General features: G+C 40.5%; 1 protein-coding gene across 1 annotated transcript; it reads right to left on the bottom strand.

The window, feature by feature from the left end:
* Window positions 1-56: 56 nt before the first annotated feature.
* cetp (cholesteryl ester transfer protein, plasma) lies at window positions 57-17033 on the bottom strand. Its single transcript, XM_064930042.1, has 16 exons — window positions 16725-17033; window positions 14883-14997; window positions 14470-14601; window positions 12557-12627; window positions 12327-12414; window positions 12129-12198; window positions 11813-11873; window positions 11599-11690; window positions 11303-11482; window positions 11012-11062; window positions 10649-10798; window positions 10479-10546; window positions 4419-4461; window positions 4259-4328; window positions 923-1008; window positions 57-784 (listed from the first exon to the last, which is right to left on the bottom strand). The coding sequence occupies exons 1-16, from the start codon at window positions 16864-16866 to the stop codon at window positions 707-709; spliced, it is 1497 nt and encodes a 498-aa protein (XP_064786114.1). The 5' UTR covers window positions 16867-17033; the 3' UTR covers window positions 57-706.
* Between the last annotated feature and the right edge of the window lie 398 nt (window positions 17034-17431).

The following is a 17431-nucleotide window of genomic DNA, read 5'->3' as shown; positions in this document are numbered from 1 at the left end:
TCCTCTATTACTTTATTTTATAAAACAAGTGTGTGAATTAAAAGGAGACTACCATCAACCGTATATTAGTTTATTTAAAAGATGCACATTTCAGTGGGACATTTCAGAGACCAAACAAGTTGGTATTGTTTCCATTCTGAACCATCTTCTATCGATGAATGGCTATCTTCCCAGAGGTCAGAGGGACACCTGGTACATCAGGGCAGTTGGCAGAGGAACCGGTTTTACCTGCTCTGTGCCACCTGATCCATGGAATATTAAATTAACCAATCCAATCACAAGACATAAGCGGAAATACCCTACTGCCATGGTCACATTTAACCCTTTACTTACAGTATGCAAATACAAATCATGTTTCTTATTGAGCAAAGTTGTAGATCTAATTCAGCTTTAGGGACAAGGTTAAGAGACATAATCAACCATGTCAATACAGAAGTTCATAATGAGTGTACAAAGACAATGACCTTCTCAAAAACCTTTTCACACACAGAGTGCCCAATTTGCTATGTGTTTGCACCTGTTCCTGTTTAATGTGCAAATACAACTAGTAATTGTATTCCGAAGTGTAAGTTTATCAACACCTCCACTAATACAGTCATTCAAAACATTGCACATTATACCTCAGTATACTGTAGCCTACTGTATGTGATTTGATGCACAGGGACAGGGAGTGCCTGTGACCACTCCCACCATCTCAACATTAGAATCACTCCAGAGTCTTCCTGAGGAATTCCACAAGCAGATGATGAGGAAAGGCAAAGTCTGTCTGGATAATCACAAAACCCTACAGACAGAAAGACAGATGACAATGAATAGTATCAGTTCTGTAAAATATTTATTTAGTCCTATAGTTTGTGTATAGATTTTAATTTGAGCTTATGATGAGTAAGAATGAAGTGAAGGTGTATGTATGAGTACTCACATCCTGAGAAACAACCTGGGGTTCGATGAGCTCAAACAGATTTGCTCCCTGTTTGTCCAGTAGTGCAGTTAAACTTGGTTCTAGTTCTAAGACAACGATCAAAAGAGGAACATATTATATTGTTCACAACAACACACTTACAGTGCATTCGGAAAGTATTCAGACCCCTTGACTTTTTCCACATTTTGTTACATTACAGCCTTATTCTAAAATATATATATTTTTTATCCTCATCAATCTACACACAATACCCTATAATGACAAAGTGAAAACAGGTTTTTAGAAATGTTTGCAAATGTATAAAAAGTAAAAAACAGAAATACCTTATTTACATAAGTATTCGTACCCTTTGCTATGAGACTAGAAATTGAGCTCAGGTGCATCCCGTTTCCATTGATCATCCTTGAGATGTTTCTACAACTTGATTGGAGTCCACCTGTGGTAAATTCAATTGATTGGACACGATTGGGAAAGCCGCACACCTGTCTATATAAGGTCCTACAGTTGACATTGCATGTCAGAGAAAAAATCAAGCCATGAGGTCGAAGGAATTATCCGTAGAGCTCCGAGACAGGATTGTGTCGAGACACAGATCTGGGGAAGGGTTCCAAACAGCATTGAAGGTCCCCAAGAACACAGTGGCCTACATCATTCTTAAATGGAAGAAGTTTGGAACCACCAAGACTCTTCCTAGAGTTGGCCGCCCGGCCAAACTGAGCAATCGGGAGAGATGGGCCTTGGTCAGGGAGGTGACCAAGAACCCGATGTTTACTCTGACAGAGCGCCAGAGTTCCTCTGTGGAGATGGGAGAACCATCCAGAAGGACAACCATCTCTGCAGCACTCCACCAATCAGGCCTTTATGGTAGAGTGGCCAGATGGAAACCACTCCTCAGTAAAAGGCACATGACAGCCCGCTTGGAGCTTACAAAAAGGACTCTCAGATCACAAGAAACAACATTCTCTGGTCTGATGAAACCAAGATTGAACTCCAATTGTCATGTTTGGAGGAAAACTGGCACCATCCTCATGGTGAAGCATGGCAGCATCATGCCTTGGGGATTTTTTCAGAGGCAGGGACTGGGAAACTAGTCAGGATTGAGAGAATGATGAACGGCACAAAGTACAGAGAGATCCTTGATGAAAACCTGCTCCAGAGCACTCAGGACCTCAGACTGGGTTGAAGGCTCACCTTCCAACAGGACAATAACCCTAAGCACACATCCAAAACAACACAGGAGTGGCATCAGGAAAAGTCTCTGAATGTCCTTGAGTTGGCCCAGCCAGACCCCGGACTTGAACCCGATCGAATATCTCTGGAGAGACCTGAAAATAGCTGTGCAGCAACACTCTCCATCCAACCGGACAGAGCTTGACAGGATCTGCAGAGAAGAATGGGGGAAAGTCCCCAAATACAGGTGTGCCAAGCTTGTAGCCTCATACCCAAGAAGATTCGAGGCTGTAATCGCTGCCAAAGGTGCTTCTACAAAGTACTGAGTAAAGGGTCTAAGTACTTATGTAAATGTGATATTTAAAAAAAACAGTTCAACAGTTTTTGCTTTGTCTTTATGGGTATTGTATTTACAGTTGAAGTCGGAAGTTTACATACACTCAGGTTGGAATCATTAAAACTCATTTTTTAATCACTCCACAAATTTCTGGTTAACAAACTATAGTTTTGGCAAGTCGGTTAGGACATCTACTTTGTACATGACACAAGTAATTTTTACAACAAATGTTTACAGATGGATTATTTCACTTATAATTCACTGTATCACAATTCCAATGGGTCAGAAGTTTACATACACCAAGTTGACTGTGCCTTTAAACAGCTTGGAAAATTCCAGAAAATGATGTCATGGCTTTAGAAGCTTCTGATAGGGTAATTGACATGATTTGAGTCAATTGGAGTTGTACCTGTGGATGCATTTCAAGGCCTACCTTCAAAGTCAGTGTCTCTTTGCTTGACATAATGGGAAAATCAAAAGAAACAAATTGTAGACCACCACAAGTCTGGTTCATCCTTGGGAGCAATTTCCAAATGCCTGAATGTACCACATTCATCTGTACAAACAATAGTACGCAAGTATAAACACCATGGGACCATGCAGCTGTCATACCACTCAGGAAGAAGATGCATTCTGTCTCCTAGAGATGAATGTACTTTGGTGCAAAAAGTGCAAATCAATCCCAGAACAACAGCAAAGGACTGTGTGAAGATGCTGAAGGAAACAGGTACAAAAGTATGTAAAATCCACAGTAAAACGAGTCCTATATCGACATAACCTGAAAGGCTGCTCAGCAAGGAAGAAGCCACTGCTCTAAAACTGTCATGAAAAAGCCAGACTACGGTTTGCAACTGCACATGGGGACGAAGATCATACTTTTTGGAGAAATGTCCTCTGGTCTGATGAAACAAAAATAGAACTGTTTGGCCATAATGACCATCAGTTCCAAGAAGGAACTGAGGAAAAAGGTGGAGGCTTGCAAGCCGAAGAACACCATCCCAACCGTGAAGCACTGGGGTGGCAGCATCATGTTGTGGAGGTGCTTTGCTGCAGGAGGGACTGTACTTCATAAACTAGATGGCATCATGGAGGAGGAAAATTATGTGGATATATTGAAGCAACATCTCAAGACATCAGTCAGGAAGTTAAAGCTTGGTCGCAAATGGATCTTCCAAATGGACAATGACCCCAAGCATACTTCCAAAGTTGTGACAAAATGGCTTAAGGACAACAGTCAAGGTATTGGAGTGGCCATCACAAAGCCTGACCTCAATGCTATAGAAATGTTGTGGGCAGAACTGAAAAAGCGTGTGCGAGCAAGGAGGCCTACAACCTGAATCAGTTACACTAGCTCTGTCAGGAGGAATGGGACAACATTTACCCAACTTATTGTGGGAAGCTTTTGGAAGGCTATCCAAAACGTTTGACCCAAGTTAAACAATTTATAGGCAATGCTACCAAATACTAATTGAGTGTATGTAAACTTCTGACCCACTGGGAATGTGATGAAAGAAATAAAAGCTGAAATAAATCATTCTCTCTACTATTATTCTGACATTTCACATTCTTAAAATAAAAGTGGTGATCCTAACTGACCTAAGACAGGGAATTTTTACTAGGATTAAATGTCAGGAATTGTGAAAAACTAAATGTACTTCAATGTATTTGGCTAAACTGTATATAAACTTCAACTTTAGTTTGATGAGAAAAAAAACGATTAAATTTATTTTAGAATAAGGCTGTAATGTAACAAAATGTGGGTCTGAATACTTTCCATGTGCACTGTATATCACAATTCACTAAGCGTGAGAGGATGAAACAGTACTCACTGGATATGACTTTTGGGACACCTATTTTCTCCACTGCTTCTTTCAAATATTCAATGTGGGCTTCAACCATCTGGAGAGCATAAGGAAATGAGAAATAAAGCAATCTACCACCGCTACTGGTCACTTAGATTGGGATTCAGTATGCCTATTTAATTCTCACCTGCAGTGTGTCTGTGGACAGTGAATCCTTCATTATGGAAATTCTTTAGCGGGAAGAAGAAAAGTCACATAAGTGTTGTTTCTTTACTTGCACAGACATAGGCAGCAGTGTGAGGTATATATATATATACAGTGGGGCAAAAAAGTATTTAGTCAGCCACTAATTGTGCAAGTTCTCCCACTTAAAAATATAAGAGAGGCCTGTAATTTTCATCATAGTTACACTTCAACTATGACAGACAAAATGAGGGGGAAAAAATCCAGAAAATCACATTGTAGGATTTTTAATTTATTTATTTGCAAATTGTGGTGGAAAATAAGTATTTGGTCAATAACAAAAGTTTATCTCAATACTTTGTTATATACCCTTTGTTGGCAATGACAGAGGTCAAACGTTTTCTGTAAGTCTTTCACAAGGTTTTCACTCACTGTTGCTGGTATTTTGACCCATTCCTCCATGCAGATCTCCTCTAGAGCAGTGATGCTTTGGGGCTGTTGCTCGGCAACACGGACTTTCAACTCCCTCCAAAGATTTTCTATGGGGTTGAGATCTGGAGACAGGCTAGGCCACTCCAGGACCTTGAAATGCTTCTTACGAAGCCACTCCTTCGCTGCCCTGGCGAGGGCGTGTGTTTGGGATCATTGTCATGTTGAAAGACCCAGCCACGTTTCATCTTCAATGCCCTTGCTGATGGTAGGCTTTGTTACTTTGGTCCCAGCTCTCTGCAGGTCATTCACTAGGTCCCCCCATGTGGTTCTGGAATTTTTGCTCACCGTTCTTGTGATCATTTTGACCCCACGGGTTGAGATCTTGCGTGGAGCCCCAGATCGAGGGAGATTATCAGTGGTCTTGTATGTCTTCCATTTCCTAATAATTGCTCCCACAGTTGATTTCTTCAAACCAAGCTGCTTACCTATTGCAGATTCAGTCTTCCCAGCCTGGTGCAGGTCTACAATTTTGTTTCTGGTGTCCTTTGACAGCTTTTTGGTCTTGGCCATAGTGGAGTTTGGAGTGTGACTGTTTGAGGTTGTGGACAGGTGTCTTTTATACTGATAACAAGTTCAAACAGGTGCCATTAATACAGGTAACGAGTGGAGGACAGAGGAACCTCTTAAAGAAGAAGTTACAAGTCTTGCTTGTTTGTAGGTGACCAAATACTTATTTTCCACCATAATTTGCAAATAAATTCATAAAAAAATCCTACAATGTGATTTTCAGGATTTTTTCCCCCTCATTTTGTCTGTCATAGTTGAAGTGTACCTATGATGAAAATTACAGGCCTCTCTCATCCTTTTAAGTGGGAGAACTTGCACAATTGGTGGCTGACTAAATACTTTTTGCCCCACTGTGTGTGTATATATATATATATATATATATATATATATATATATATATATATATATATATATATATATATATAGTTTGGGGTCATTTAGAAATGTCCTTGTTTTTGAAAGAAAAGCAAAAAAAATTGTCCATTAAAATAACATCACATTTATCAGAAATACAGTGTAGACATTGTTAATGTTGTAAATGACTATTGTAGCTGGAAACGACTGATGGAATATCTACATAGGCCCATTATCAGCAACCATCACTCCTGTGTTCCAATGGCCCGGTGTGTTAGCTAAATCTACGTTAATCATTTTAAAAGGCTAATTGATCATTAGAAAACCCGTTTGCAATTATGTTAGCACAACTGAAAACTGTAGTTCTGATTAAAGAAGCAATAAAACTGGCCTTCTTTAGACTAGTTGAGTATCTGCAGCATCAGCATTTGTGGGTTCGATCCGAAGTCGTTTTGCGTATCAGTTCATAAACCATGTGCCATGTAATCGGTACATCGAAAATCTCTTCCTAACTATTTTGCAATCTATGTGGCACGGCTGTACATTTTTTGGTCCTTAAATTAAACTGATATACTTTTTGATTTATCACAATTTTCTTTAACCAATTTTGGTCTTCAACGCAGTGCCGACAGACAAGATCCTTCCTTTTCCACTTTCCTCTTCCATTTTTGCGTTAAAATGCTGCAATTAGTTGGTTGTAATTTTGGATAGAGCAGACATTTCCATTTGTTTTTGTTAGCTGCATGTGTGACATAACTCCACCAGTCCTATTTACAATATATTTTACGAAGATTATACCTTTTTAAAACATTTTTTCAAAAGATACTGTTTTTTTAATCAATTAGTATAGTTGAGTTTAACCATAATATTTGTTGTATTATTTGTTGTCTTTTCTGGTGGATTAAATTGAAATTGAAACCAACATTCTATAGCTTGTTTTTAAAACAGCGATATTTGGGAGAGGATTTCCTTTTCAAATAACTGAAAGTGAGAGGTTGTAATCTGAATTAAGGGGGAAAAGGCCTTTCTTGAACATAGGATCAAATCTGTGGAGGGAGCTGAAGGTTCGAGTTGCCAAACGTCAGCCTGGAAACCTTAATGACTTGGAGAAGATCTGCAAAGAGTGGGACAAAATCCCTCCTGAGATGTGTGCAAACCTGGTGGCCAACTACAAGAAACGTCTGACCTCTGTGATTGCCAACAAGGGTTTTGCCACCAAGTACTAAGTCATGTTTTGCAGAGGGGTCAAATACTTATTTCCCTCATTAAAATGCAAATCAATTCAAATAAAACTACCATTAAAATTATAGACTGATCATTTCTTTGTCAGTGGGCAAACGTACAAAATCAGCAGGGGATCAAATACTTTTTCCTTCACTGTATATAAATAGGCCCATTTAATTTTGTCTGGCTTGCCATTCCAAATAAATTTGAATATGTTTTCTCATATAATTTAAAAAACTGTTCTCTATGTGTAAGCAAGACCATAAGCAAATAAGTAAACTGGGATATTACTAAAGAGTTAATCAGGGTGATTTTTCCACAAATAGAAAGGTATTTACCTTTCCATGGTAGCAAGATCTTATCTATTTTTGGTAACTTTCTATAAAAATGTATTGGAGTGAGATCCTGTATTTATTTCAAGATATGTATACCAAGTATATCTACATTGTAAACTACACAGTAATGTAAAAGTTTTTTTGTGTGATCCAATACATAATATAGTAATCCAGAGAGATTGGAACAATTATCTAGATCCGCTATGAGGCTGTGGAGGGATCCAAGTTGTGGATTTAAAAGAAAACATGAATCATCAGTGTACAATGACACCTTTTGTTTTGAAGCCATGTATTTCTAGTCCCTTAATATTATGGTTGGATATGATTTTAATAGCTAACATTTTGATGGTCCTCTAGATAGTTTAAAACTTTCTGAGAAGTAGCCATTATTTACTATTTTACACCTAGGGTTACTATACATAACTTTAACCCATTTTATAAGAGATTCTCCAAAATTGTAATAACATTACAATATGATTCTCCAAAATTGTAATATTCCAGGCATATGTATAAACTCCAGTTATACTTTATCAAAAGCCTTTTCAAAGTCCGCTATGAAAGCAGGCCTGGTGTCCCCAATATTTCATAGTGTTCTATTGTTTCCAGTACTTGCCTTATATTATCTCCAATGTTTCATCCATGTAAAAAGCCTGTCTGATTAGGATGAATAATATCCGACAATACCTTTTAAATTTTATACGCTGTACATTCTGCAAGAATTGTTGCATCACAACACTGAATTGTAAGGGGCCTCCAAGTTTTTTCAATGGACTGGATCTTTATATTTCCCACGTGTTGTATTCTGTTTCAGTAATAATGAAGTCAGACCTTGTTGCGTGTCTGATAATCTAACATTTACATAGGAGTGATTAAAACATGCTAATAAATGTCCTTTGAGTATATCAAAACAGTTTTGGTATACCTCTTCTGGTATGCCATCCAGCCCTGGAGTTTTCCCGGACTCAAAGGCTTTAATTGCATCAATAAGTTCTTCTGTTTCACCTTCACATGAATCTTTCTGTATGGCTGTTAATTTTACATATATATATTTTAAATCCATACAATTAGCTTCGGTTAGAGAAGATGGAGGAGACTGAAACTAAAACATATCCTTAATGTAGGCCTACTCCGCTTCCACTTTCAAAATATAATTTGGTGAATCATGGGTGACTCTCACTTGTAACAAGTTTCAGTAAATTCTATTTGGTAGCATTTCTATGTTGAAGATGTAAAAATAATTTGGTGCATTTCTCCCCATATTCCATCCACTTTGCTTTATTATTATAATATATTAATTGTGATCTTTGTTGAATTAGTTCCGTTTCTTTTTGTTTTTCCTCTCACTTATTCTGAGCCTCTATGGTACAGTTTTTATTGCTACCCATCTTTTCTGTTAGACTTTCTCTTTCCTTTATTAGTTGGACTCCTTTGACCTAAATTGCTTTTGTTGTCGAGATGAGTACTGAATTGCATGGCCTCTAAAGGCACATTTAAAGTGTCCCATACAATAAGGGGATTTGCTGTACCTATGTTATGTCAGAAAAATTCAGTTATAAATAACTCTGTCCTAGTTAAAAACAAGTTATCATCCAATAGGCTATGATTAAATGTCCAATATCCTCGCCCACGTGGAAATTCAGTAAGAGTAATGTATATGTCAATTATCTGATGGTCCAACAGCATTCTATCCCCTATCAACCCCGTTTTTACTTTTGGTGCCAATGAGAAAGACATAAGAAAGAAGTCAAGACAACTAGCTTGATTGAGCCTCCGCCATGTTTTTTTTTTCATTTAACTAGGCAAGTCAGTTAAGAACAACAAATTCTTATTTACAATGACGGCCTACCCCGGCCAAACCCTAACGACACTGGGCCAATTGTGCACCGCCCTATAGGACTCTCAATCATGGCCAGTTGTGATACAGCCTGGAATCGAACCAGGGTCTGTAGTGACGCATCTAGCACTGAGAAGCAGTGCCTTAGACCGCTGCACCACCCGGGAGCCCCTGTATATCTCACTAGGTCAATATCCACCAGTTCCAATATATCCATGACATTCATGATTTCCTTAAGAGCACGAGGGTGATAGTTTGTAATGTGATTTTGATTACGGTCCATTAAGGTATTTAAAATAGTATTACAATCTCCCACCATGATAATAGTCTTGTATTGCTTGCAGGGTTGATAATTTATTATATATATTTTCAAAGAAGCGTGATTCATATCATCGCCCCTTTTGAGTTACTTTGCCAATGGGAGAAGTATATTTACTGCACTGTTGGAGCTAGGAACACAAGCATTTCGCTACACCCGCAATAACATATACTAAATATGTGTATGTGACCAATAATATTTTATTAGAGTTTTGATTTGAGCACGCAGATGAGCTTCCCTGAGACGGTTTCTGACAGAAATTCTTCAGTTGTGCAAACCCACAGTTTCATCAGCTGTTTGGGTGGCTGGTTTCAGACTATTCTGCAGATGAAGAATTCAGATGTGGAGGTCCTGGGCTGGCGTGGTTACACGTGGTCAGCATTTGTGAGGCCGGCATTGAAGGCGGCTTATGGCAGAGAAATGGACATTAAATTCTCTGGCAACAACTCTGGTGGACATTCCTGCAGTCAGCATGCCAATTGCATGCTTGCTCAAAACTTGAGGCATTGTGACAAAACTGGACATTTTAGAGTGGCCATTTATTGTCCCCAGCACAAGGTGCACCTGTGTAATGATCATGCTGTTTAATCAGCTTCTTGATATGCCACACCTGTCAGGTGGATGAATTATCTTGGCAAAGGAGAAATGCTCACTAACAGGGATGAAATCAAATTTGTCCCTAAAATTTGAGAGAAATAAGCTTTTTGTGCTTATCGAACATTTCTGAGATCTTTTATTTCAGCTCAGGAAACATGGGACCAACACATTACATGTTGCGTTTATATTTTTGTTCTGTATACTTGTTAGTAAACTGCCATGCAATCAGAAAGTGTTTTACTAAACCATTACAGTCTGTATCCCTTATAGAGGCACAGTGGAGTCAGTATCACAAGACCAATTAAAAGCATGGTATTCATGTAATGCCTTTACTCACATATGCAGTTCCTATACATGTGTATGTACATGTTCACTACAGTGTAGGCGCGTAAATGGACTCACTGTGATGTTGTAGCGATTAGGATCAGTTTCTTCTTGGCGTAGGAAGCAGTCACTACAACCTCCACCTCCTAGACAATGACAAACCCCATTCAGCTACTCTTCTTGGACACATTACTGTCTGATGCCAGGCTATCATATAAAATATTAAAACAGGTGTTTGTTTGGCTGACCATCTCAAAGTAAAGTCCTGGGATGTCCTCAGCTCCGCTAGTCAGTTCTGCTGCAGCCACAGCTCTGACATAGGTGCCCATTGGGGTCGTCCACAGGTGAGGCACTAACACACTCCACACCCCCAGCACTGGCTCCTCAGAGGACAGAAACTGCCAAAAGGATACAGAGAGACAGGTTTCATACAGGCACAGACAGATTTATCACACTGACTTACCTGTGTACACAATATATGAGGTTTGAAATACAATGAAACTCAAAACACCACTAAATTGCAGAGGCCAAGATAGGTTGCGTGGTCTGTGGAGCTGATAAAAGCATGTTGTGTCTGTCTGAGGACTGTCCTGAGTGGGTTTGTCACATACCTGGCTAAGGAACTCTGGAATGGGGGTAGACAAATTTGTCTTAAACAGTTCCTGAAATGAAATTGACCATGTTAAATAACTGGCATACATTAAAACAAACACAGTAATTCAGCTTGTAATGAACAAGAATGTCATTCCCCGTCACAGTGCTACAGTCAGTTTCCCTGCCTCTATCATATTGTAACACACCGTGGACCAAACCCCAACAACAAGTCCTGATTACTGTTTTCCTGATAAATGTTGCCTTGGACACTAGTCCACATGACTTCCACTAGTCTGGTAGACACCTACTGTGAGCTCCAGGCCAGAGATGTTGAGGACAAAACGTCTATCTTCGTGGGCAGCTGTAATCAGGGGGTTGAAGACCTCATCAGAGATCCAGAAGTAAAGCATGCGGTCCTCTGTCAGTTGGCTGGGGTCGAATACAGACTCATTGATGACAGCTGTCATGTTGATGTATTTGGCCAGACCCTGGACATCATGGGAAGACAGAAGAAAGATACTGTAATACATATAATAACAATTGGTATTGTGTATCATCATGTACAATGAATATGGATGCTAGATAATAAAGGGATATACATTACCTTGTGGTATGATTCAATGTAATTGGATGTGATGACAGGGGCAGAAGTTACTCCAATATCCATGCTGATGTCACCATCACTAAGGAATTGCTCTGTGGGAATCAACGCGGAGATGTAAACATAGTCACTGACAGATATTCTAAATAAGAGAAATTCTTGATACCTCTATAGGCCTCGTGTGCTATCTACCCAGGCTCCCCAAACGTGTCCATACCTGCTCGTTCCTGTATAAAGTCAGCCAATATGTTTGCCACATTATTGATCTCCTTACAGATCTAAGATGACGAAAACAGGGATATTGTTTAATTCCATGTTGCAGCTGATGTGACAATGTTTTTGCTGGGTTGCATTAACAAGACAGTAGGCGGCAGAGTTGAGCCATCAGCGAGGCCTCTGTCCAATACTTTGACACACTGCAGGTTTATTTAACTAGGCAAGTCAGTAAAGAACAAATTCTTATTTACAAGATTGGCCTACCCTAAGTCCAACAGTACATTATTCTCCTATATTTCCCTCTAATCATCACTCACCTGGCTTTTAATAACCAGCTTCACAGTGAAGGTGATGAAGTTTGTGAACAGCCTCTTGAGCCAGCCAGGCCTAAAGCCAGAATGTAAAACACAGGGTTTGTCCTTCATATTACTTCCCTTGAAGGAAGAGGACATTACAGATAAACCATTTTACACTGTGTGTATAAAACTATCTGAGTTCCAGAACGTGCCACTTACTCCCTGTCTCCCTGCAGCAGGAGATCCAGCTTGTGGAACGTGAGGTAGCAGTCTGATGTGTCTGCAGCAACTTTCCCCTTTCCACAATCTGAGACAGAAAAAGCACATGATCACTGGCAGGAAATACATTACAAAAGGGAAGATAAGATTCCTGTAAACTCTTTGGAAGAATGAGAAGGAAGAGTGAACATTGAGCACCACACAAACAATGGGCAGAAAAAGGTACTTACAGAGTTTGGGGTTAATGCCAAGATCAATGTGCGAATCAATTTCAAAATCTACTGAATGTCCCACATTGACACTGCAAAACAGATTACACATGGCAGTGTCATGACCACGCAGCTATTCAAGGTTAACATACAAAACTTCAGTAGTAGCCAACATGACATTTGGATAAATCACAACATACGTAACTGTAAGATCTAGAAAGTTATATCTAATCATATCACAAACTATTTCCATCCCTCTCATCCTCCCTTTTCACAATGAAAAGATTGCTATGCAATTTGGTTTCAGAGCTGGTCATGGGTGCACCTCAGCCACACTCAAGGTCCTAAACGATATCTTAACCGGCATCGATAAGAAACATTACTGTGCAGCCGTATTCATTGATCTGGCCAAGGTTTTCGACTCTGTCAATCACCACATCCTCATCGGCAGACTCGACAGCCTTGGTTTCTCAAACGATTGCCTCGCCTGGTTCACCAACTACTTCTCTGATAGAGTTCAGTGTGTCAAATTGGAGGGTCTGCTGTCCGGACCTCTGGCAGTCTCTATGGGGGTGCCACAGGGTTCAATTCTTGGACCGACTCTCTTCTCTGTATACATCAATGATGTTGCTCTTGCTGCTGGTGAGTCTCTGATTCACCTCTACGCAGACGACACCATTCTGTATACTTCTGGCCCTTCTTTGGACACTGTGTTAACAACCCTCCAGGCAAGCTTCAATGCCATACAACTCTCCTTCCATGGCCTCCAATTGCTCTTAAATACAAGTAAAACTAAATGCATGCTCTTCAACCGATCGCTGCCTGCACCTGCCCGCCTGTCCAACATCACTACTCTGGACGGCTCTGACTTAGAATACGTGGACAACTACAAATACCTAGGTGTCTGGTTAGACTGTAAACTCTCCTTCCAGACCCACATCAAACATCTCCAATCCAAAGTTAAATCTAGAATTGGCTTCTTATTTCGCAAACAAAGCATCCTTCTCTCATGCTGCCAAACATACCCTTGTAAAAACTGACCATCCTACCAATCCTCGACTTCGGCTATGTCATTTACAAAATAGCCTCCAATACCCTACTCAACAAATTGGATGCAGTCTATCACAGTGCAATCCGTTTTGTCACCAAAGCCCCATATACTACCCACCATTGCGACCTGTACGCTCTCGTTGGCTGGCCCTCACTTCATACTCGTCGCCAAACCCACTTGCTCCATGTCATCTACAAGACCCTGCTAGGTAAAGTCCCACCTTATCTTAGCTCGCTGGTCACCATAGCATCACCCACCAGTAGCACGTGCTCCAGCAGGTATATCTCTCTGGTCACCCCCAAAACCAATTATTTCTTTGGCCGCCTCTCCTTCCAGTTCTCTGCTGCCAATGACTGGAACGAACTACAAAAAGCACTGAAACTGGAAACACTTATCTCCCTCACTAGCTTTAAGCACCAACTGTCAGAGCAGCTCACAGATTACTGCACCTGTACATAGCAAAACCTATAATTTAGCCCAAACAACTACCTCTTTCCCTACTGTATTTATTTATTTATTTTGCTCCTTTGCACCCCATTATTTTTATTTCTACTTTGCACATTCTTCCACTGCAAATCTACCATTCCAGTGTTTTACTTGCTATATTGTATTTACTTTGCCACCATGGCCTTTTTTTGCCTTTACCTCCCTTATCTCACCTCATTTGCTCACATCGTATATAGACTTGTTTATAATGTATTATTGACTGTATGTTTGTTTTACTCCATGTGTAACTCTGTGTCGTTGTATGTGTCAAACTGCTTTGCTTTATCTTGGCCAGGTCGCAATTGTAAATGAGAACTTGTTCTCAACTTGCCTACCTGGTTAAATAAAGGTGAAATAAAATTAAAATAAATAAAAAATGACTGATGGAAGGACTCACAGCCAGCTTCCATATCCATACTGGATGGTTCCTTTGAAAACAGCAGACACGTTGGAGATAGCAATCTCAATGCCTTCACCTGCTATGAGCTCAAACTCACTCCGCCCAATCGACAGGTTATGGATCTCCAGACTGAGAGGGCAAAGGTCAGGAGAGGACATTATTATTGGTTGTTCATTTTAGAAAGAATAAAGGAGCAAAACAACAAAGCAATGGCTACCGTGATGACATTCAATCTGTTATTGATTGAAAAATGAGTGCTTATGCATTCATCCAATCATGTGTCGTATACATCATCTATGGTAAGTGAATACAGGATAAAAGGATGGCATGTGAGGTAATGGAGGAGGATGAAAGGAACAGCATAAGCACATGCATGTGGTGCAGGTACACTGACTGTCAGGTCCACTCACTTGGCAAGTCCATATTTCACCTTTCCAACAAAGAGAATAGACTTCTCATTGCTAATGCTTGGATATTTGGCATGCTGGAACGCAGCCTGGATGACCTTGGTCGTCTTTTCATTTACTGCAGAGAAAATACACAATTTGTCTATATATACAGTGAGGGAAAAAAGTATTTGATCACTTGCTGATTTTGTACATTTGCCCACTGACAAAGAAATTATCAGTCTATAATTTTAATGGTAGGTTTATTTGAACAGTGAGAGACAGAATAACAACAACAAAATCCAGAAAAACGCATGCCAAAAATGTTAGAAATTGATATTATTGATATTGATATAAGTATTTGACCCCCTCTCAATCAGAAAGATTTATGGCTCCCAGGTGTCTTTTATACAGGTAACGAGCTGAGATTAGGAGCACACTCTTAAAGGGAGTGCTCCTAATCTCAGATTGTTACCTGTATAAAATAATAACTGTCCACAGAAGCAATCAATCAATCAGATTCCAAACTCTCCACCATGGCCAAGACCAAAGAGCTCTCCAAGGATGTCAGGGACAAGATTGTAGACCTACACAATGCTGGAATGGGCTACAAGACCATCGCCAAGCAGCTTGGTGAGAAGGTGACAACAGTTGGTGCGATTATTCGCAAATGGAAGAAACACAAAAGAACTGTCAATCTCCTTCGGCCTGGGGCTCCATGCAAGATCTCACCTTGTGGATTTGCAATGATCATGGAAACTGTGAGGAATCAGCCCAGAACTGCACGGGAGGATCTTGTCAATGACCTGGGACCATAGTCAGCTGGGACCATAGTCACCAAGAAAACAATTGGTAACACACTACGCCGTGAAGGACTGAAATCCTGCAGCGCCCGCAAGGTCCCCCTGCTCAAGAAAGCACATTTACATGCCCGTCTGAAGTTTGCCAATGAACATTGAATGATTCAGAGGACAACTGGGTGAAAGTGTTGTGGTCAGATGAGACCAAAATGGAGCACTTTGGCATCAACTCAACTTGCCGTGTTTGGAGGAGGAGGAATGCTGCCTATGACCCCCAAGAACACCATCCCCACCGTCAAACATGGAGGTGGAAACATTATGCTTTTGGGGTGTTTTTCTGCTAAGGGGACAGGACAACTTCACCGCATCAAAGGGACGATGTACGGGGCCATGTACCGTCAAATCTTGGGTGAGAACCTCCTTCCCTCAACAAGGGCATTGAAAATGGGTCGTGGATGGGTATTCCAGCATGACAATGACCTAAAACACATGGCCAAGGCAACAAAGGAGTGGCTCAAGAAGAAGCACATTAAGGTCCTGGAGTGGCGTAGGCAGTCTCCAGACCTTAATCCCATAGAAAATCTGTGGAGGGAACTGAAGGTTCCAGTTGCCAAACGTCAGCCTCAAAACCTTAATGACTTGGAGAAGATCTGCAAAGAGGAGTGGGACAAAATCCCCCCTGAGATGTGTGCAAACCTGGTGGCCAACTATAAGAAACGTCTGACCTCTGTGATTGCCAACAAGGGTTTTGCCACCAAGTACTAAGTCATGTTTTGCAGAGGGGTCAAATACTTATTTCCCTCATTAAAATCCAAATCAATTTATAACATTTTTGACATGCGTTTTCTGGATTTTGTTGTTGTTATTCTGTCTCTCACTGTTCAAATAAACATACCATTAAAATTATAGACTCATCATTTCTTTGTCAGTGGGCAGTTTTTTCCCTCACTGTAGACTAAAGACAGTACTTAACAAAACAGTTAACTACCCTGACAGTAACAGTTCTGTTGAAAAACATTTGAGAAAACACAGTAGGGAGACTGGAATCAATAAGATAGATACTCACAGACCACCGCTGCAGGGTAGGTCAGCCTACAGACAGCCCCAGTGAACCTGTATGCAGAGGCTGGCTCCAGACAGGATCGGGACATCACAACCAGGCCCAGGAACAGCAGCAGGACTGGGAGTGTCATCACACACTTATCCATCTCATCAGTAGCTAAATGAACACTGACTTCAAACTGGATCCCAGAGCTGTGTAGTGCCTCCTCAGAACCTCTGAACTAACTGATCCAGGCTGTGTTGAGCATGCACAAGAGACAAGGGGAGGAAGAGGGAGGGAACAGAAGACACTTCTAGGGAGATGGGGTTCAGACTGAGGCTAAACTTGGCTGAACTAAACTTCACAACACTGCCCCTGTAGTCTGTGATTGGGCCTCAAACAGGCCAGAGCAGGATACTTGGGCGTGGTGTCATTACGTGTTCTATCTGGGCCCAGGGGGCTACTTCTGTACATGCGAGGTAGGGTTATTATAGGACAGTAAATAACAGATATACAGACACCTTTTCTAGGGCACATTCTCAGAAACTCCCATACCTTACAGTCAGAGAAATGCCAATATTGACCCAGAATGATGGAACCATACAGCTAAACCTTCACTAAAATCTTTCAGCTTTATGTAAAGAAAATTGGAATTGTGGTACTATTTCTGCAAATATTCATCAATCATGACCATGTTGGTCAATACAACTTCCTAAGAAAATATGTACCTT

The sequence above is a fragment of the Oncorhynchus masou genome, chromosome 22 (genome assembly GCF_036934945.1).
Source record: "Oncorhynchus masou masou isolate Uvic2021 chromosome 22, UVic_Omas_1.1, whole genome shotgun sequence".
Taxonomy (NCBI): Eukaryota; Metazoa; Chordata; class Actinopteri; order Salmoniformes; family Salmonidae; genus Oncorhynchus; species Oncorhynchus masou.
The sequence above is the reverse complement of the archived record's forward strand: the minus strand, read 5'-3'. Positions and strand labels throughout refer to the sequence as shown.

Coding starts and splice junctions, on each gene's coding strand:
- cetp (XM_064930042.1), bottom strand. CDS start 16,866: ATGGATAAGTGTGTGATGACACTCCCAGTCCTGCTGCTGTTCCTGGGC. Junction 12,628..14,469: donor TATGGATATGGAAGCTGGCT/GTGAGTCCTTCC, acceptor TCTGTTTTGCAG/TGTCAATGTGGGACATTCAG. Junction 11,063..11,302: donor TCTCTGGCCTGGAGCTCACA/GTAGGTGTCTAC, acceptor ATTTCATTTCAG/GAACTGTTTAAGACAAATTT.